Genomic DNA, 21,762 nt, shown 5'->3' on the forward strand with positions numbered 1-21,762 from the left:
ACCTGTTGATCTATTTGAGGTCTTTTTTTGTGTTTATCAAACTTATTCTTAAGTTTAAAGAAAAAAATTCAGAGGGTGGTTTTTTTTTCCCCAAGACTGAATGAAAGTTTGCCAACATGCCGAACATCTCTGGATCCCCACACTCTGCAGGCAGCTCTGCCACCCTCTCCACGCCCTCCTCGCTGGCCAAATTACCGTGCAGCCTGGGTTTCCACATTCTCAGAGGGTTGTTTGAAATCTTTTGTTATATTTTAAGATATTTTTTGGAAGAGCTGCTAATTTTATTTTAAGAGAAAATAAACATATGCCTCCTTTTTAAACAGGACCCCCCCACCCTGTTCCCTCCAGGACAGGTAACGCTGCGCCTCAGCTACAGGGCGGCACTTGGAGGCGCCTCTGTGCAAATGTGCTTTCTTTACAGTGGCTGTACAAAGTTTGTATTTATTATGTAAAAATGTTGAATAATAAAAAAAATGAAATTACGTTTTCTGGGCTTCTTGATGAAAAAATTTAGGTGAACAGACTTCCATGTAACCTTTAGTGGTTCATATGTTGTCGCCTCCCAGGAAGCCTTCCAGCAACCATGAAGGAAGAAGGATGTGGCTCTGTCCACAGGACAAGCAGTGCCTTATGCTAGACACCTGCCACGAATTGAATGCTGGATGCTGGACACAGAATTTGTGGCCTGTGCCTGCAAGACTTTTTCATGAGGGGCTGCCACAGGCACAGTTAGGACATGGGCATGTTAAGGCTTCCCAGCACAAGGGCCCAGAAAAATAGTACTGGGGAAAAGGGAGAAGGCCCTTCCCTTACACAGGGCCAACCTTAGACCATGTGGTCCCCATTCAGTAATAATTCCTGAGTACAGGCCCATGTGGCCCAAAAGCTTAAAAGAATTTTAATATAGAAATATTTAAGCACCATGATTACAAGCAAGTTTGTAGTTGGGTTTCAGTCATAAACAGAATATCCCGCCCTTCACCAGTGTAACATTCCCACCATCAATGCCCCCTCATCCCCTACCCCTGCCAAAAAAAGTTTTTTAATTTAAGCTGAAGACCCCACATGGACCATAATGACCCCCCTGCACGATGGTCATGTCTCTGGCTCCACTCTTTCACTTGCTGCCCCAGAAGCTGCAGCGTTTGGCTTGTTGCTCTCAGTGACCCTATGTGAGCACGTGGCTGCTCCAGATCTTTGCATTTTTCTTTCGTTGTTGTTGTTGTTTTTGGTTTTGGGGTCATACCTGGCAGCGCTCAGGGGTTACTCCTGGCTCTATGCTCAGAAATTGCTCCTGGCAGGTTCAGGGGACCATATGGGATGCCTGGATTTGAACCACTGTCCTTCTGCACACAAGACAAATGCCTTACCTCCATGCTATCTTCCAGCCCCTGCATTTACTTTCTCATCAAGTTGTTTTGTATAACCAAAAGAAAAAGCTGCATTTTTCTTTTAGCAGAGGGAGGATCACTGAATCAGGGTGGCCGGGTTGCGTGCCTTAAATGTGTGAGACCCAATTTGACCTCTCACAATGTAGATCTAATGCCCCCAGCAACAGTATATAATGAAAGAATTATAATTGTCCCCAACCACTAGAACTTGATACAACTGATGTCTGGTTCTTCTCGGCTTCCCTCTGTGTCTGCTCTGTGAAAGCTCCGTCTGCCCAGAACCCAGTGAGTGCCAGAGTGTCTCATTCCTTTTCCCCTGGTCCCACCAGCCAAAAACAACCAAAGGCAGCACTTCTGCCTTGTCTGGGAGATCTGGCCTGGGAATATTTTTCTGGAATGTTACCCTGAAACAACAGACATGAACCCACAAACAAGATTCCCAGTCCTATTCTCCATAGTAAACACCTGCCCAGTGTGTTTGCCCGCTCCCACGTCTGATTTCAGGAGGCCCATCATGTGCAGAGAAGCTGGACACACTGATGAGTCCAGAGAAATATGGGGCCGGAGATATTATTGTAGTAAGGCTCCCCTTGCATGTGACCAACCCAGGTTGGATCCCCAGAACCCCATATGGTCCCCTGAGCACAGAGCCAAGAGAGTAAGCCCTGTGCACAGCTTGATATGGGCCAAAAACAAATTAGCTACCAATAGCAGATACAGTGTTTGCATCTCACAGAGAGGGTCCATCAGGGGCACTGGCCCCAGGCTGGGTATAGACACAAGCAACCTCACCCCTTGCAAGAGGAGGGTGGATGCTTATCTCCAGTGGGGAACAGCAGCTGGGCTCAAGCATATCTCAAGAATGGGGAGGTAACTTGGGGGAGTGGGGTTTGCAGGATCAAATTTGGAATTATACCTAGGGAGCTTTCATTCTGTCAATGACCTATATCCAGCCCCACTTTAGAGGGGTGTCTGAGGGCTGGGTCCCTAATTTCTTCTGCTTCTAACTGGGCAAGACCTTCTCTCTGGGCCTGTCTGCACACACAGCAAGAACAAAGGCCATGACAGGTTTGACAATGGGCAAAAACTCAGGCACAGTCCCTGAGCATCTGATGACAAAGCTGAGAACCCAGTACCAGGAATAATTTTGAGCCTCTCTGGCCTTCTGCACCTCATCCCAACCCTCAGCAGGTAAAGGTATGTGCACCCTGGAACGACAACTTGCCATCATTCACCCTGGAAGAAGGGAAGGCTTTAGGGGGACAGGGATCACTTTCCCTGGGGTCCAGCTGACCCTTTACTCAGCAACTTTTCTAGGTTGTCTGATTCCTAACTTCAAAACGGTGTTGCTGGATAAAGGCTCACTCAATCCTACAGCCCCAGATGCCAAATGTTGCTACAGAGGCCATGTCCCTTCCAGGCTGGGGTGAAATGAGGGTAGGTCCAGATGGAACTAGAAGATGCTAGGTTAGACAAAAAAATGACCTCTCTGCTGAGGACAGATGACAGCACATCTGCCCGACAGCCCTAGTCAGATTTATTAGTAAAAGACATTTTTTGAGTCCAGGTTATAAAATAGCAAGTAGGGCGTTTGCCTTGCACACAGCTGACATTTGTTTGATCTCTGGCATCTCGAGGTCCTCCAGACACTGCCAGGAGTGATTCCTGAGCACAGAATAAAGAGTAACCTTCATTCTAGCCAGAGTAGCCAGAGTGATAGTACAGCGGTAGGGTATTTGCCTTGCACATGGTGACCCGGGACCAACCGAGGTTTGATCTCCGGCATCTTATATGGTCTTTCCAGACCACAAGGAGCAATTTCTGAGCACCACTATGGGTGCCCCAAAAACAAAAAAAAAAAAAAAGGAGTAACCCCTAGGCATCATTGGGTATGGGCCAAAAACAAAACACAAGACATTTTGTTTTTGTTTTGTTGTAAAGTGAAGTGGATATTACAGGGAACAAGGTTTTGCATGGTCTCCCTGGAACCAGGGATTCCAGGTTCAATCCTTGGCACCACATAAGGTCACCACTAACAGAAGTAAACTGAGCACCACCAGCTGTGGCCTAAAAAAAAGAGTGTAAGCATGAAGCTATGTAGTCACACCTCACTAATCTCTGCCTTTTTTCTCCTTTAAGAGAGAGGTAGATGGGGCCCAGAGAGATAGCACAATGGTGTTTGCCTTGCAAGCAGCCAATCCTGAACCAAAGGTAGTTGGTTCAAATCCCGGTGTCCCATATGGTCCCTCATACCTGCCAGGAGCTATTTCTGAGCAGACAGCCAGGAGTAACCCCTGAGCACCGCCTGGTGTGGCCCAAAAACCAAAAAAAAAAGAGAGAGAGGTAGATGGACAGGAGAAAGTGCTAAGGGAAGAAGCTATAAGACAGCAACCTGCCCTGACCTTGGAGCAATCACAGCAGTCCCAGCACAGGCAGCTCCTGCCTGTACCTTTCTGCAGGTCCAACCTTAAGCCAGGAAGAAGGATCAGGCAGCTCCTGCTGGCCAACAGGCATCAGGTCAAATGGGCTGGGGTGCTAGGATGAGTCTCCTTTTAGATCTACTGGGTCCTTGAGGAAGAGAAATGTACCACTTCAATAAACATTTTTTGGGAGCTTTCTCCATCTGGGCCTCTCCCAAAAAAAGGGTAGTGGAAACCACCAGGGGTGTACAGGGCAAGGAGGACCACTGCACATAGCCCACCTGAGGCATCCTGAAAGTTAGGTGTGAGTTGGGGCTGAAGGGCAGAAAGGTTCCAGGTGAAGGGAAATGTCATGTGAAGCATGATCAGAAGAGCAAGAGAAAGAAGCAGCAGCAGAGACAACAGGGACTCATGTCCTGAGGCCTCAGGATTTCCTGTAGGCAGTAGGGGTTTCAGGATATGTGGCCATAGCTCCTGAGAAAGACACAGCTCCTGGAGAAAAGTAACTCAAACCAAAGCAAGGCAAGGAGATGCTGGCCACCATGAAGTGGCAGCAGGGACAAAGAGTTCCAGAGGCTCCCAGGCTTAGTGCCACATAAGGAGAGGGTCAGTCACATGACCTCGGGTCAGCCAGTGCCTGGAGGAAACAGCACACATCACCCAAGTTCAAGCCGGCACAGCCTTGGCCAGGATGTGTGCTGATTTGGGTTTTTAACCAACACTTTGCTAGGCCTCTAGCCTTTAGCATGTGCCAGCTCTAGAAATATGAACATCTGGCGTCTTCACAACCACCTTTGATAGTGACATTATCATTTTACGGAGAAGGAAACAGAGGCCAAAAGACATCAGTGGGTTGGGAAAGAGCTTGACAAGTGGGAACACAAGCTTTGCATGCAGGAACCTAAGTCTGATGCCCAGTACCACATGGTTCTCAAGGACCCAAATCCCTGATCATCCTGTAAGCACCAAGTCAGCATCCCCTGAGCACCTTAGGTGATGACCCCAAAGCACTCAGCTATCAAAGAGGAACCAAACTAATCCAGACAACTGGCTTTGGAATTCCTACCTCAAGCTTCCTGAAGCCCATCCTAGAACTGAACTACAAATCTCAGATAGGAAAGGTCCCCAAAGGAAACACCGAAAGAGGAAATATGCTCTAACATGAGGCCCTGAAGTCTCACCCAGCAGAGCCCTGACCCCTCTGCTGGCCCTCTGGGGGTTGAGGGGTCACCCTCAGGGGTCCACCCTCTGGACTCCATAGTAGATTCAACTGATTCCAGGAAGCAAAGCCTCCAGCCTAGCCCACATCCCCCACATCACCACCCCATCCTAACAAATGCCCAGAGGCCACTGCCAGCCCCTTCAAGCTCCACCTCAACTAGAAAGCATCCCAGGGACAAGACAGGCCTGGAGCATCCCGTACATGACAGCTCCCTCTGACAGACCAGGACCCTCCCCAGGGGGTCCTCCAGGCGGTCTCTCCTATATACTTCTCAGCTCCCACAGCCACACCTCAGCCTCAGTCTACTAGGTGTGCTTAAGCAAAAGGGCTACAGGTAAAAGATGGCCTGGGGCCCACTCAGACAGAGGGAGGAAGTTCCCACCAACTGTTGCCTTTGCCTCAGGACCTCCATACCACCCGTACTGCCACTTGACTATCATGCAGCCTGTTTTCTGCCCACTCAGTGCAGGAGGAAGGGACCAAACCCAGCCTGACTATGACGGGGATTGTGGGGGTACCCAAAGCACTTTGTATCTGTTCCCCAAACACGGCATAGAGTCAGACAGATACCAGTGTTGTTGCAATTTCTTGTTTACTTTTTTTAGACAAGTTTTTTTTTGTTTGTTTTTGTTTTTGTTTTTGGGCCACACCCGGCGGTGCTCAGGGGTTACTCCTGGCTGTCTGCTCAGAAATAGCTCCCGGCAGGCACGGGGGACCATATGGGACACCGGGATTCGAGCCAGCCATCTTAGGTCCTGGATTGGCTGATTGCAAGGCAAACGAGACTGTGCTATCTCTCCGGGCCCAATTTCTTGTTTACTTTTAGGGAGAGAATATGAAGAGGCACTTTTTAAAAACTGATCACTCCCAACCCCAACTGAGTCTTCCAACAAAAAGCCCAGGTCCTGCCAGGCCTTCAATCCCTGACCATTTGGAGGTTCCCACAGAGCAAGGTCCGGCTCTCTCCAGCTGAGCACCACAGAGCAGCGGCCTGCCCTCCAGCCTGGGCTATGGGCAAGGCAGGTTGTTGTCCTAGCTCCAGAGCACCACCTTCCTGGCCTGGTCCACACTCACCACATGGCCACCTGAGTAGCACCAGGCCACAGCGTTGATGGCAGAGCTGAGGAGGGGACAATTTGGGGCATTAGGAGCCAGACCTCCCTCATGTTAGAGGCATTAGGAGCCTCTCTGCCCACCCTCTTGGTACACAGACCTGCCCAGTGGGCTTCTAGGGCTGTGATGACCAACAGCCCAGGAGTTCATGGGGAGAGACGTGGGTGCTACGGTTGGGGCCAGGGTGATAATGACCCTGAAGCCAAAAGGTGGGGGACACGGGGCTGACCATGCTCACCAATGAGGTCCCCGCAGGGTACTCTCCAGCTTCCCTGTATCCACGTCCCAGATGTAGAGAACTCCATCCCCAGAGCCAGCCAGAACATAGTGTTTGTCAGGGCTGCAGAGGCCACAGCAGAGCAAGGGGGTGAGATAAGGGATGAAGCTAGCACTGAGGAGAACAGACGGGTGGCGGGCAGAAGTGTGACCCCACAGACAGACCTGAACACAGCTTTCGTCCAGTCAGACGCACACTTGAAGCCATCAGCCCTAGGGACAGACAGCAGGGCAGGAGTCATGCCAGGCCCTAAGCCAAGACTACAAAAGCTTCTTGTCCAAGTCATGGCCCAGATAGGCCCTCATAGTGGGTGAGACAAAGGGTGAGGAACATGCCTGAACACCTGGCGAATGTTGCTGGCGCGAAGGTCAATGACCTTGAGTGTGTCGTCACGGGAGCAGCTGAGCAGATGTAGCTGGTCCTGGCTGAGACTCAGGGAGGTAACACGGCCCTGCATGGGGATGATCTGGGTACAGCGGGGACCCCTGAGTGTGGGGGACACAGAAGGCAATGAGAAGAGCCCCCTCCTCTCTGACCCCTACCCCTCACTCCCTGCCATGGCTCCAGAAGTGGGTCAGGAATCTGCTGCCAGGACTCAAGCCAGAGCCACCCCAAACCCTTGGATCATGGAAGTGCATCTAGAATCAATTGAACAGAAGAGATAGCAATGGGCTCCTGGGAGACAGTTCAGAGAGCCAGAGAACATGAACCAAGGTTCAGCACCAGTGTGCAGTACCCCACACCAAACAAAGCAAAGTAGAGCACATCTGGTGATCACTGAGGGCAGGAAACAAAGCCATTGAGCAGGGCAGCATGGATGGACCCCCTCAGCCTTTCAGCCCAGCAATCCCAGGAGGGCAGGGCTGGGGATATGGCAGCATTCGCCTTGTATGGGGGAGGCCATGGGCTCCATCCTGACAACAAAAATAGAAGTGGGCTGGCGTAACAGTACAGTGGGTAGGGTGCTTGTCTTCTCCACAGCTAACTCAGGTTCAATCCCCAGCAACCCACATGGTCCACCAGGAGTGATCCCTGAGTGTAGAGCCAGTAGTAAACCCTGAGCACCACCAGGTACGGCTCATAAACAAGAAGAAAGAAGAAGGAAGAAGGAAGAGGAAGGAAGGAAGGAAGGAAGGAAGGAAGGAAGGAAGGAAGGAAGGAAGGAAGGAAGGAAGGAAGGAAGGAAGGAGGAGAAGAAGAAGAAGAAGAAGAAGAAGAAGAAGAAGAAGAAGAAGAAGAAGAAGAAGAAGAAGAAGAAGAAGAAGAAGAACGAATACTTTTTCATGAGGCTGAAAAGTGCTAATGAAATAGACAAAAGGGCTCTCTCTCACAGAGGAGGCCTAAATGCCAGGTATCCAGTGCGACCCAGAGTCACTGGAGGTGATGCCACAGCAGCCTTGGGGTTTGTCTTGGCAAGAAGAGAAAAGCCCATCCCACTTCCAGCCCCAGACTATCACCTGCTATCCCAGAAGCGTATTTTCTGGTCATTGTGGCCGCTGATGATGACATGGTCCCCGCACACCACGTCATTGCAGTAAGAAAGGACATGGATAGTCCTGGAGCCTGGGGACAAGACAGGCTCAGATAGGACTGTGCGACTCATCCATTGGGCATCAAGAGAATCTGAACACCCTCCGAACTACAACTCGGGCCCAGTTTGAGGGCACAGAGATTCACCTACAGAAAGCTCCAAGGGAGGACTGATGCCCCAGAAAGTCAACCCAACTGCCTGTGGTCTCCATGCCATCCCCCTCCAGCAGGCTGAAGCCCAAGGCTTCCCACAGCAAGGGTCTAGGAACTCACAGCAGGCACGGTAGAGGTCCCACTCTTTGACTGTCCGGTCACGGCTCCCTGTCACTGCCTGGTGCCTCGTGAGCTTGAACTTGGCAGCCGTCACCTTGTCTGTGTGTCCAGACAGTGTCTCCTGCCACCACCCAGGGACACGTCAAAGGCATGGCCAGGAGCCCCAAACACCCGCTCCAGGCCCAAGGCATGACCCAGGGCCCCTCAACCAGGGCTCACCTTGGACTGTGATTCCCCGACCTTCCAGAGTTGAGCAGCCTGGCTGTATGTAGCTGCCAGTACCTGGGTACCCTGAGAAGGGAAGGAGGAAGGTTCCAGGCCTGGCCTGACCAGACAGGCGAAAGTACTTGCAGGAGGCCCATTATGTCCCCTCAGACCCCAGAGCCACCCACACACCCACCCAGCGGGGACCCAGGCAGGGAGCAGGTTGTCCATGTCCTGAGTATTCTCACCGACGGGTCAAAGTCCACACTGGTGATGCTGCCTCCAGCACCTTCCAGAGTTTGGTTGGCCTTCAGGCGACCTAGAAGCAGGAGAAGGTACTGTGGAAGGACTCACCACTCGTGAATAGCAGAAGCTAGAACTTGGGGAACAGCACCCAGGAGTGGCGACAGGATTTTTACCCTCACTCAAAATGGCAAAATGCAATATGTGTTTAATAGATTATTGTTAAAATTATATGCTTTTGTGTGAGTATTTGTCTGTTTTGGCAGGTCACTGCATGGTGTGGCTCTCTGACTCTCACAGTTTAAAATTTTGGCTCTTTGTGTCGAACTTGTTCGCCACCCCTGATAGATGCCACTAGCAGAAAGGCGGTGTCTGAAAGAGAGACAGCACCACCACAATCTGCCAGCAGGGGGCACCAGAACAACTGGGCTGGAGAGGGCAAGGGACCCAAGGCCATGTGGGCTGGACTAGGCTAGTGGGACATACCATCTCCAGGTAGCCCCTAGGAGTCAGCTCAGACTCCAAACACCTCTCTCCAGATCACAAGGGTGACAGCTAATACTTGACTCATTCTGAAGGCTCAAGGGATTCAAGTAGAGGAGGTAGCCTGGTAAATCTCAGGGACCTGCTTCTCCAGAGCCTGTATGAGCTCCTGACAACACCACTCACCTTTCCCCCAACAGGGACCATCTGAACTCAGTGCTACCAGCCACTTTCATAGCAGTGACGAAACTATGCCAAGATGTTCCTGGGAGGAAAGGGACACCCAGGTCCTGGGGAGCAGGATAGTGGGGACTTGGGCTGCTTGCCTGCAATGGCGGATCCTTACCACCAACCACGTTCCAGAGGTGAATGAGGCAGTCGGCACCGCCGGTGGCCAGGAGGCTGCTGTGGGGGCCGAAGCGGACAGCATTCACCTCCGACAGGTGAGCGTCCTGTGGGAAAGGGGCTGCCAATCTCTGTCCAAACTCAGGGTTCCACAGGCCCACCCCCTCTCCATCATGCCCCCTGTGTGCCTCTGCTGTCCCCTCACACCCATGCCTGACCCCTTCCATCTCTCCCTCTCCAGTCCATCCCCCCATTAGAAAATGCAGAGTGGCTCTCCCAAATATGGAATAAAACTCATCACAGGGCAAAACCTCCTCTTCCCCCCCCCACCATTACCCCCAGGGCTTGCTCTCCCCTTAACACTCCAGAGCCCGAACAGCCCCCCCCTTACCCGCACATCCTGGGCCCAGGTAGGGAGCCGAGCAATCATACACACAGGGAGGCTCTGATAGCGCTGTTCAGGAGTCCCCCCAATGGAGTGGCCTCTCCTCTTCTTAAAACTAGGGGACAAGGGGGTATGCAGAAGAGTGTCAGGCGCACAAATATGACAGGGAATCCCCTGAGGCAGACACAGAAGCAAATGGAGGAACAGACCATTTCCTGGAAGTGCAGTAAATATAGTGGCCACCCCCCCTCAGCTTATGCCTCCAGGAAGGGGGGCTCAGAGACAGTGACCAAAGCAGGACAAGGACAGGGACACAGGTAAGAGGGAGGTCATCAGCCCAGCCCTGCTACTGTGAGATCCATCCCTGATGGCCCAGAGCCTGTCCCCCAGCAAGGCAGGGAAGATCCTATGGGATTTCAGGTGGAGCTCCTAGACCTGGGGATGAGCCTGGAGGGTGCTGAATCTTTAGTGTGAATCTTTTTGCTTCTTTGAGGTTCCAGGGGTTGCATCCAAGGCCTCATCCATGCGAGGCAAGATCTCTGCCCCTGAACCCCACCCACAGCCAGGCAGCACATGGACAGAGGCACACACACAGACCAAGCCAGGCCTAGGGGCTGCACATGTAAGCGCACCCGCACTTACTCCAGAAGGCCCTTCACCACAGCCACACATCGGGACAGCGTCAGGGACGTGGCTGAGGCTGACCTGGACAGAATCAGATAGTGCTGCAGGCCTGGCCCTCCACCAGGGACCCCATGCTTATGGGCTCTTGACAAGACCAGGAAAGCGGGGTAACCGGAATCCCAGAAAGGTGGAAGTAGTAAGTTTTCACCACGAGGACAGATCTGCCTCACCACCCAAGTGCCCACCAACAAAAGATCTGAAGAGGCTTGGGGAAGTGTAGGGAGCTGAGGGGTCACAAGTGTCCCCAGGCCTCTTCCCACAACCCAAGAGGCCTAGAGGAAACCCAGACTGTTGATGGAACCCAAAATGCCCAGGAGAGGGCGCCTCAACTCCTCCTTCTGGCCCCTGGTCACCATCAACCTAGGAGGAAGTTCTGCTAGAGAAGTGAGTGACCGCCAGGCAGGAGCCAAGGAAAGATGATGCCAAGCCTGAAGGCCCGGGAGATCTGTCCTTCTCGCTGGCACAGGGCCAAATCCCAGAGTAGGGGTTCCATGCTCAGGGATGCCAGCCCTACCTGCACATACCTCTGAGCCCTCTGCCCAAGTCTGCACACACACCAGCCAGGCCTACAGGGACCCTCCTGAAAACACTTTTCAACCTCCCCTGGCCAGCACCCTCAGAGCTCGGGTCTTGGGAAGGAATAAGGATGAGAGCTAGTTTCTCTAGCTGGCACTGAACCTAAGCAGCTCTAGAACCTGGAAATCAGACAATCTGGAAGGAGCTGTTAAGTACCCACCCCATAGTCTCCTCCCAACTCAACAGCTGCTGGGCCATAAAGGCACACGAGGGGTGCAGGCGCCCAAGTCCAGCGCTCACCTGAAGGATCTCCTCCTGGTCTCCACAGCCTCTTTCTCCAGGGCCTGGGCCTGAGAAGCCGGGACCACACTCTTGGCTGCCTCCCTGACCCCATCCTCTGAAGGATCGTTGGGGCTGGGATTCCTTGGGGGAAAGAAAAGAGGCTCAGGAAGGCGGAGGACACAGGTGGGCTCATTCCTGCGCAGGGCCCCAGGTGGGAAAGGTGTGTGTGTATGCATAGGTGTGTGCACAGGTGGTGACTTATATTCACCCCACGCGTCTGCAGGTGTGGGTGGGGTCGGTCTAGGCGGGGATCGGGGTGAACTGGAGGTCTGAACCCGGTGCCCCGAAGCAGAGGCCAGAGCATCCCCCAGCTTACTCGCTGATGCTCACTGTCCGCTTGGCCGCCTTCCTCAGCTCCTGGGACACCCGCGACTGCTTAGCCCTGTGGAGGGAAAAAAAAAGCCTCGTGGGCGTGGGGCGAGGGCGGAGCGAGGGGGCCCTTCTCCCACCCGGGCGCTCCCCGCGCCCCTAACCTCTCGCGCCGCTCGTTGCGCAGGTTGCGCTCGGCGGCGGCGCGCGCTTTGCTCTGCACCAGCCGCTCCAGCAGCTCGCGCGCCTCCTCCTCGCGCCTGCGCAGTGCGGCCTCCCGGAGCCCGGCGTGCGCGCGCAGCTCGTCGTAGGCCGCGCGCAGCTGCTCGTTGTGCGCGCGCCGCGCCTCCACCTGCCGCAGCTGCTGCTCGCGCGTCGCCCGCAGCTGCGCCACCTGCGCCTCCAGGGCCGCCAGCCTGCGGGGACCGGAAGTGGGAGCTCCAGGGGCCCCATATTAGGCATCGGGAGGTGGGCGCGGTCCTTGCCCCGCCCCCGCGCCGGTCCCACCTGTCTCTCCGCACTTCCAGCTCCAGCTCCAGCGTGCCCAGTGCGGCGCTCTTCTCCACCGCCTGGAAGGCCATCTGGGGACGATCAGGGGCCACAGTGGGACGCGGGACTCACACCTGGCTGTACTCTCCCATCCCGCCGCGCACAGAAAAGCTAGCCAGGCCTCATTTACACAATTTATTTCCTTAGCGCCCCCGCAACCCCCGCAATCCGCACCGTTTGTAAAATGAAGATAGTGCTTATTTCATACCAAGTTATTATAAGGAGCCACATTATTTTGGGGAGCAATATTTTAAAATAGTGACAAGTATTAGAGCCTGCCTGAAGCATCCCTGAGTACCAAAAATATTGCTCCTTCTCCTCCCTCAAAAGGAATCATCTATAAGGTATTTAGGTGTGCAGCATCTTAAGGGGTATCCTATGCAAACTGAACGGTTTCGTTTTGGTTTGGTTTGGCTTTTGGGTCACACCCGGCAGCACTCAGGGGTTACTCCTGGCTCTACACTCAGAAATCGCCCCCCAGCAGGCTCAGGGGACCATATGGGATGCCAGGATTTGAACCCCTGTGCTTCTGTATGCAAGACAAACGCCCTACCTCCATGCTATGGCCCCAAACTGAACGTCTTTGTTTGGTTTTGAAGGCCACTCCAGATAGTGTTCAGGGGCAGTGCTCAGAGGAACCATATGCAGTGCTGGGGATTGAACCAAAGTTGGCTGCTTACAAAGCAAGTGCCTTTAGCCCTGTCTTTTGGCTCCAGCCTACCCCCTTTATTGAAGGGAGGGGTAAAATCAGCAGTGCTGAGGGGAGGTCTTCCCAGCAAAGTTCCAGAGCTCTTCTTTGCAAAGCAGTGTTCCAGCCCCTCAGCCATCTTCCAATCTCATACTAACTTTTTTTTAACCCCATGACAATACCATGAGGCAGGTCATTCACCCCATTCTACAGATGAGTGCCTGAATGTAAAAAAAACTTAAGTGGCTTGCCCAAAATAACATGGTCAGGAAAGTGACAGTGCTGACTGAAGACAGGGAACTGAACATGGTACTCCAGACTGTTCCCCACCTCTTCAGTCCTTGGCCCACCCAATCTTAGACCCCAAGAGTATAGCAAAGAACACTAAGCAGGGGCCGGCAAGGTGGCACTAGAGGTAAGGTGTCTGCCTTGCAAGCACTAGCCAAGGAAGGACAGCGGTTTGATCCCCCGGCATCCCATATGGTCCCCCCAAGCCAGGGGCAATTTCTGAGTGCTTAGCCAGGAGTAACCTTTGAGTATCAAATGGGTGTGGCCTGAAAAACCAAAAAAAAAAAAAAACACTAAGCAGAGATACACAGGCTAAGAACTGAATGGACAATGGGACCATAGGGTCCATCTGAATTCTGGAGCTGCCCCTGCCCAAGACAGGGGGTGAGCATCACTTTGTCTACCTGTGTCAATCAACCACCCTTTAACCAAAAGCTGAGATAGTAGAGCATAAGAAAAAGCTACTGTCTTGCACACTGCTAACCTGGATTCAATCCCCAGCACCATTATGATCGCCCAAACACACCAGGAGTGATCCCAGAGCACAGAACCAGGAGTAAGCTCAGAGCACTGCTGAGTGTGGACCAACTAATAAACAAAAAGCCTAAAGCTAGAGGCCTCAGAAATGAAACTTAATTACTGCACTCCTTGGGGATCTTAGAATTCTAGGGAGAGGGAACCACCAAACAGTTCCCATCTGTGATAGTGGGACTTCCACAAGGAGCCTCCCATGCTAGCCCAAGTCTGAGCCCAGGGAGGGCCACACACAGGTTATGCTCAGGGCTTTGTCCTGCTCAGCACTCAAGGATCACTCCTGCAGGAATTGGGAAACTTTTGCTGTACTAGGGAATGTTACCTCTTTTTTTGTGTGTGTGGTTTTTGGGTCACACCCGGCAGTGCTCAGGGGTTATTTCTGGCTCCAGGCTCAGAAATTGCTCCTGGCAGGCACGGGGGACCACATGGGACACCAGGATTCGAACCGATGACCTCCTGCATGAAAGGCAAACGCCTTACCTCCATGCTATCTCTCTGGCCCCTGTACTAGGGAATGAACCCAGGTCAGTCCTTTGTATCAAGATCATTTTAACCCCTGTGCTCTCTCTCCAATGACCCCCTTTTTTTGGTAATTTTTTTTTTAGTTTTTATTTTTTTTTTTTTTGTTTGTTTTTGGGTCACACCCAGCGTTGCTCAGGGGTTACTCCTGGCTGTCTGTTCAGAAGTAGCTCCTGGCAGGCACGGGGGACCATATGGGACACCGGGATTCGAACCAACCACCTTTGGTCCTGGATCGGCTGCTTGCAAGGCAAACGCCGCTGTGCTATCTCTCCGGGCCCTGGTAATTTATTTTTAAAATTCAACTACTACACATGAAAGACAAATCCATGATTACTTGGGGTAGGGATAGTCAGGGGAAGTTGCAACCAAAAGGGCAGCAAGAGATCTGCATGACAGTGAAACAGTGCTGCATTTCACTGCTCACAATAATGAGGGAAGGAAGGCAGGACAACACATGGACCTCACATCATGATCGCCATATGGCAATGCTTATGAAGACATAGCCATGGGGAAACTGGGCAAAGGGAACCTGCCACTCTGTACTAACCTCACAACTTCCAACAACTTTCTTCAAATAAAAGTATGCTATAAGGATCCATGTATGTTGTGATATGTAAAGCAGTTCTAAAATGTGAAGGGAAAACTACTCCCTATTTTCTGGCATATCCAGTGGGAATGACCTTGTGTATCTGAGGAAGTGAGAGGTGCATGAAAATATCACCAAAAAAAAAAAAAAATGGAAACCAAGGACTCAGCGATGAAACTCAGGGGCAGGAAAGGATCCAGAAGCTGAGGAACTGGGGCATTGAGGAGCTCTGGACCAGCTGGCAAAGGGGCTTCTCTGCGGGCTTCTGTTCTCTGGACATGCTTACAACAAGCATGTCTTTGTCTATTGTCTGCTTTTTAATGGGGACCATTTTAGTATTAAAACTACTCTCAGCAAAAGTAGGGGCAGGGAGAAGGGGGGAGAGAGAATGTCTGCCATAGAGGCAGGAGGAGCTGGGAGAAGCAAGAGGGAAACTGGGGACATTGGTGGTAGGAGGTAGGAAAGGTACACTAAATGGTGAATAGATGGGTTCTAGACTGTCTTATGACTGAAACAATAATGAACAACTCTATATGTATCTCACGATTTTTAAAATTATTCATCAAAAAATGCAATACTCTGAGGGCTAATAGATACTGTAGGGGTTAAGGCACATGTTTTGTATGCGGCTAACCCTACTTTGATCCCCTGAACACCAGTAGGAGCAACCCCTAAATATAGGGCCAGGAGTAGCCCCAGAGCATAAAAAAACAAACAAATAAACCTCAGTGCAATATGGAGCACAAATAATGGTGGCAAGGGAGAAGTGATCCAGGGAAGCAATGACCATGATCAGGTCCAGCAGATATGGCTCATTAAAGAAAGGTTAATGGATTTGGAGACCAAATCCATTTAAGCTGAAGACTAGCTCAGATGGAAAGCAAGGAGGAGTCCGAGGTATCCTTGGTTTCTAAGCTGTGATTACAAATGAAAGATCCTTTCTCAAGTATTGTGCACTGGTGCTACTGTGGTAACAGACCAAATGCACCCAAGCCTTGGAGCTCTACGCTAGGATATATGACTTCTCCCAGAAGACAATTGCACTACAGGGCCTGGGGAGAGGGGTCCTCACTAGATCCCAGGCCTATTTCCATGCTAACTGGGCTAGTGAGTTGGCTGCTGTGTTATGGTCTTAGAGACTGCTGGGGCCAGGATACACATGGAGCCAGATCTTGCTCACTGTGGTGTTCTCTGCACCTCATGTGGTGAATTCCTGTAAGCATTTGTTGAAAGTGATTGTCAATGGAGGCCAGAACAATACTATATTGGGTAGAGCACTTGTCTTGCATGCATCCAACCCGGGTTCAATTGCTGGCATCCAATATGGTCCCCAAAGCACTGCCAGGAGTAATTTCTGAGTGAAGAGCCATGAACATCACCAAGTATGGCTCAAAATCCACAAAACAAACCAAATATATATATTTATATATATATTGTCAATAGTGGAAAGTAGGTTTTTGTAAAGGAAGGACGTTCAATTCCTGGCTCTATCTTTCAAAGCCTCAGTTTCCTCCTTGGAAGTCAGAAAATTGTAGAGGATACACGGAAATTATTCTATGGGCTGGACATGGGGAAAGAGTGAGTGTTCTGCACATAGGACACCCTGGCTTTTTCTGTCCTAGCACCCAGAATGGCAGGGATTGCCTCTTTATGTAATGTTTGTTGTGTGGCCATATTTTTTTCATGGGAGGATGGCAAATCTTGATTTTAGATATAAAGTCCAAAACCCAGTTCAGCAGGTTAGTTTGAAGTTCAGAAAGAAAGCTAACTGAGCTAGATGGGGGTCATGGAGACAGTAAACCCAGACTCCAAGGGACATTGACCCCCATCTAAAGGAAAGGGGACAAGAGCCAGAGACGGGAATCCAGAAACAGCAATTGCAGAAATGAGAGGAACATGGAGAAAGTATGGTGAAAACAAGCCTGGAGACACTTGGGTGGGACCCACAGTGAGGGTAGACTGATTCCAGGGAGAGGGGATGGGCTGACCCCACACTCATTCCTCCCTGACTCTCACTTTACTTCTGCAGCTGCTGTCAGATCCCACTTCTTTCTGGGCAGCCAGAGGGGCACTGTGCAGCTCCCCAATTCTTATTCAGGTTCCCTTGGACCATACTTTCACCCCCAAAGTCCTGGATCCCTGTCCCACCTACCTCTCCACACACCAACTGAAGACCCTTCTCCTCTTCTTGCCACTTCATCCTCAGAGTGGCTGGTGATGGAAGCTCATCTGAATCAGTGCCCAGCTCCTCCTCCCTGCCAACCAATCAGAGAGAGACACTCACCATCCCTCTATCCTCCCATGGTACCTGAAAGGAGCCAGGAATGTCCTCCTGAGGAAGGTGGAAGTCAGAAAGCCAGCAGAGAGAATACAAGTTCTCAGAAGCTTCCACTGGCTCTTTCCTCTGCATTGGCATTCCCCCAAGCCCTTGATGCCCAGGGAAGAGGCCCTCCCCAAGAACCAACTTCCAAAGGGGCAGAGAAGGGATCATTATGACAATGATAATTGGAAAAGATGGCTCTGACTAAGACTTGGTACTGACAGGAGGGGGATGTTGAAGATATGCATGTTACCCCTTCTTTAACAATATTGCAAACCAAAGTACCTACAAGGGAAAGAGAGAGGTATAGAGGCAAGCTGGGGAGGAGGCAGGAGGGAAACTGGAGTCAGTGCTGGCGGGAAATGTCACTGATGAAGGGGTGGGTGTTGGGACATTCTATGAGTGAAAACTCGATCATCACTTTGTAGCTGTGTGGTTCAGTTAAAAAATAATAGTTTTTGTTTTGTTTTTTTTTTTTTGTTTTTGTTTTTTAAAGAACCAGGGCACAGCTCAGCTCCAATCCAAGCTGGTCCTCATCTTCACTTCCTGTCAGGGGGAGGGAAAACACGACCTCAAGTGCAAGTGCTACAACCCTATGTTCAACCCCCGGCAAGCAGGAGCAGGCATGAGAACAACATACGAGCAATCACGTGACCCAGGTTATGCACCAGCATCGAGAGAGGGAAGGAAAAGGGGGAGCAAAAGAGGACGGGGAGAGGGAGAAGGGCCTTTCTGAGCAGCTGCCTTCAAGGGGCTGGAGATGTCCTGGAAAGAATGAGGCCAGCATAGGCATCCATTGTGCCCGCCTGCCACTGGCATACATGCACTCACCAAGGGCCCTGGCATGAAACAGGAACCACGCTGTTGGGTTCTGGCTGCAACTTCTCAGAGAAACGGGCCAGCAGCGCAGCCTTCTCTAGGAGCCGGTTATCTAGGGGTGCAAGAGGATGAGGCTGGGGCTCTCTGGATGCCCGCTTTACCTCTCCAGTTGGAGGGCTACAGAAGGGGCGCCCTGCCTTTCACATGAGGGCTGGATGAAGAGGCCAATCAGCACCTGGGCACCATCCCCCAGAAAAAGCTGTACTCCCAGAATGGGCAGTGCCCAGGGAGGGTCCTGAGGGAAGGAGGGTGCCAGGACCCCCTCATCCTGGCCCCAGGGGTGAAGCAACAGCTCATCCATCTGGCCACGACTTCACCAACTTCCTTCCCCTCCTAGACTCTAACGTGAGCTGAAAAAAAAAATAACCTCAAGTGCCTGCAAAGTGCGCCCCCACTTTACTTCCCCACCCCCGCACCAGAAAGTCCTTGCACAATTCTCCCACGACTTGAGTTTGGCAAGTTTCTAAAACACGACCCTGACGCACCCTCACCCTCACCCTTACCTCCAGTCACTCGGTCACTTCCTCCTTCTCTGCAGTTCTAGGCTGCAGTGGGTCATGGCCCAGACCTGGATCTCTCACCCAGCCCCTGCTGGTCCTCACAGGCACCAGCCGATGTCGGTCCAGTTCTCAGGTGAAAAATCTGAGATGTCCCAGGACCACCAAGGGATTCAGGCTTCCAAACCCTTTGACTTTCCTTGGGAGTGGGCCGAAGGGCTCGAGTCTTCCCTAAATGGGTTCCTTCGTGCTTGGGGTCAGAGAAGTGAGGTGCCTTGAGGCAGGCTAAGATCTTGAGAGTGCAGGAAAACCTCTCAAGACCAAAAGGAAGGCCAAAGAGGGCGAAGCTGGGGAATTCCCCAGCTGCTAAGCTTGGGCCAGTGGCTGCGGGGTGGGGCCAAGTCAGACTCTGAACTTAGACATGACAGCCAGGACGCTGCTCACCTGTTCAACACAGATTGAGCCCCAGGCCGGCTGAACATACCCATAACCCCAAAACTCTGCAAGTCTGGCACATATGCTGCAGTCTAAGGGCCCCTGATTTTTCCCTCCAGCGGGGCAGGGAGATGGGCAAGGAGGCGCTGGGTCCTGAACCCTGATCCAGGCCTGCGAATGCGCTTTGGCACTAGAGATTCCGAGTTGGCCGCGATGCTAGAACGGGTTGACCCGTCCCTGGCAGGGTTGAGGTTCCTCGCCTCTGGGGACACTCTGGAGGGGCAAGCCCAGCAAGCCAGGAAAGCGCAGCTCAGGGGCGCAGAGACCGCCCCGACATGCCGGGAGACTGGGGCTCGGGAAAGCTCGAAACAGAACCCGGTTCGGAAGGGGCGAGAACGCCGGAGAGAAGGCCCAGCAGGACCAAGCAAACATCGGAAGCCAGAAAGGCACGGGGGGCATCGGGGGTCACACTCCAGGGGCCAAACCAAGCGTCCCCTAGCGCGCCAGCCGGACCCCAACTTCTCTTCCCATCCCCGGGCGCGCACTCACAGGCCGGCACCAACTCCAGGAAAAGGGCCTTTTGCGCGCGGTCCCGCTGCTGCAGCTGCCGCACGATGTGGCGTTTCCAGCGAGCTGCCGGGGTGCCAGGGGCGTGGGGCCCCGCCATGATCGCCGTCTCTCTCTCTCTCCAGCCACCTCCCAGGGACCGGGGCGGAACCTCGCGGGGACTCCGAGACGTCGAGGGGCGGGCCCGGGCGGGAAAGCCCTGGAGTGCACCAAAGGCGTTCGGCGTGGGGGGAAAGGCTGAGCGCGCCCGTCATCAGAAGAAGCTGTCCCGAGGGTCTACGCCGCCCGGCCCCACCGAACAGTCTTAGGGAAATTGGGGTGTCCGTTGCTCAAAGGGCTGTCAGTTGTCAAAGCCGGACAGTCACCAGAGCGGCCTACTCCAAGCCTTTCGCGCGCCCCGCAGGCAGGGCTTCCAGAACCTGAGTTCCTTAACCCCCAGCGCTCCGAGGGCCCTTTCCAGACCTGCTTCGCTCTCACTAGGGACCAGGAAGCACACCCCCATATGCACACCCACTCGTACACCCCGATCCATACCCACTTGCACACACCCCTTGCTCTCACCGGCGCTGTTTCTTTCTTTCCTTCTTTCTTTGTTGTTGTTCTGTTGTTGGTAGTGGTGGTTGGTTGGTTTTGGTTTTGGGGGCACACTCGGCTGTGCTCAGGGGTTACTACTGGCTCTCTGCTCAGAAATCACTCCTGGTAAGCTCTAGGGACCATATGGGGGGTGCCGGGATTCGAACCACCTTTGGTCCTGCGTAGGCCGCTTGCAAAGCAAACGCCCTACCGCTGCGCTATCTCTCCGGCCCAAGGCTCTTGCCTTCTACGGGGCCCACCCAGGTTCTTTCCCCGGCCCTGAAAGCATTGCTGCGAGTGATTTCGAAGCACAGTGCCAGGCGTTGACACTGAGCACTGCCTAGTGAGGTCCTAAAGCAGACCACAACAACAGAAACGACGGGCTGGGGAGAAGGAACTGGCTGGAAAAGGCTCCGTTTTCCAGGGGAGACGGTAGGCTTTGGGCGATATCCTGAGATGAGAAATAAGAAACTAACCCTGAGGACAAAGAGGATTGCAGCAGGAGGAGAACTGGCAAGACCAGCTGCAGATTCATGCCTGGAAGAATCGCCCGTGTTGGGAGCTAGTCTGAGAGGCCCAGTTAGTTCATGGCAGAAGTCTAAGGTGCCTACGAGTAAGCAGCAGCCAATTTCATCGAGAAAATCAGCTGTGAAAGAAGAAATGCCCTGAAGCTGGTTCTGCAATAAGTTGACTGTGCTCCTGTCCTGCTCAAGGGTTGTTTGATGTGGCTGTTCTGGAGGACCTGCCACTTGCCTTGCTGGCACACTTGGCCAGTGAATCATGAATTGGAAGCAACTGTGCTAAACAGCAGTAGTTTTCTCTGTCCAGAGCCCTGCAGACACCACCTAGCTGCAGAATGAAAGGAGGGATTCAGGGAGGCCAGCCATACTGGGGTCGGGGGTCCTCTGCCTGGGGGTCCTCTGCCTCAGGTCCCAGCAGGCCCTACTGGAGGTGAGTGAATGCTGGTCTGTCCTTCCCTTGGGAAAAAAACACACACTAGGTGATGCTGGGGAATCCTGCGGCCCATGAAGGTGTCAGACTAGTGAGGTGAAGGCAAGCATGGATCACCCACCACAGAGAGTGACCCTGCTCTGCTTTGAAACCAGTGAACTGGACTCAGTTCCCAACATGCCATTGTCCCAGACCATGCTATGAGATATATATTGCCATCCTGGGTCAGAGAACCGAGGATAGCATGTCTGCCCTGTTCTGAACTCAGTGCTGGCCCAGCCTTGACCCTTTGTTGGAGTATGGAATAAGGGTACCACTCCCAAAGAAGATGTGCTCTGGAGCAGGGCTCAGTACCCCTGAGGATTTTGGGCATCAATGATGAGTTCTCTTTAGCGCTGGATAAACCTTCCAAGTACTTGGGGATCCCACAGAAGGAACAGAAAAAGGGGCACATTTGAGGAGTGCTATGAAGATTTGGGAGAGTGGCAAAGATATAGCAGGTAGAGCATTTGCTTTGCACATGATTGACCCTGGTTTGATCCCCAGTACCCCATATGATCCCCAACAGCCCCCAGCAAAGATCCCTGAGCACAGCTAAGTTTGGCCAAAAATGAAATTAACAAAAAAATGGTAGTG

At 52.5% G+C, this 21,762-nt stretch overlaps 1 protein-coding gene across 1 annotated transcript; it reads right to left on the minus strand.

Moving 5' to 3' along the window:
- Positions 1-5,838: 5,838 nt before the first annotated feature.
- ATG16L2 (autophagy related 16 like 2) lies at positions 5,839-19,704 on the minus strand. The gene is made up of 18 exons (XM_049780282.1): positions 19,585-19,704; positions 18,056-18,155; positions 17,057-17,159; positions 12,245-12,318; positions 11,902-12,153; positions 11,745-11,810; positions 11,387-11,509; positions 10,529-10,591; positions 9,893-10,001; positions 9,503-9,608; positions 8,679-8,749; positions 8,446-8,517; positions 8,227-8,347; positions 7,881-7,986; positions 6,759-6,908; positions 6,588-6,635; positions 6,385-6,486; positions 5,839-6,153 (listed from the first exon to the last, which is right to left on the minus strand). Exons 1-18 carry the CDS (start codon positions 19,700-19,702, stop codon positions 6,066-6,068), a joined length of 1,872 nt encoding a protein of 623 aa, XP_049636239.1. The 5' UTR covers positions 19,703-19,704; the 3' UTR covers positions 5,839-6,065.
- Positions 19,705-21,762: the final 2,058 nt, after the last annotated feature.

This window comes from Suncus etruscus, chromosome 9 (assembly GCF_024139225.1).
Source record: "Suncus etruscus isolate mSunEtr1 chromosome 9, mSunEtr1.pri.cur, whole genome shotgun sequence".
In the NCBI taxonomy this organism is placed as follows: Eukaryota; Metazoa; Chordata; class Mammalia; order Eulipotyphla; family Soricidae; genus Suncus; species Suncus etruscus.

Excerpts from the sequence above, each read along its gene's own strand:
- ATG16L2 (XM_049780282.1), bottom strand. The coding sequence starts at position 19,702 with ATGGCGGGGCCCCACGCCCCTGGCACCCCGGCAGCTCGCTGGAAACGC. Across the intron at positions 18,156-19,584 it reads CCTGGAGTTGGTGCCGGCCT|ATAACCGGCTCCTAGAGAAG; the intron begins GTGAGTGCGCGC and ends TTGCACCCCTAG. Across the intron at positions 17,160-18,055 it reads GTTTCATGCCAGGGCCCTTG|GGAGGAGGAGCTGGGCACTG; the intron begins GTGAGTGCATGT and ends ATTGGTTGGCAG.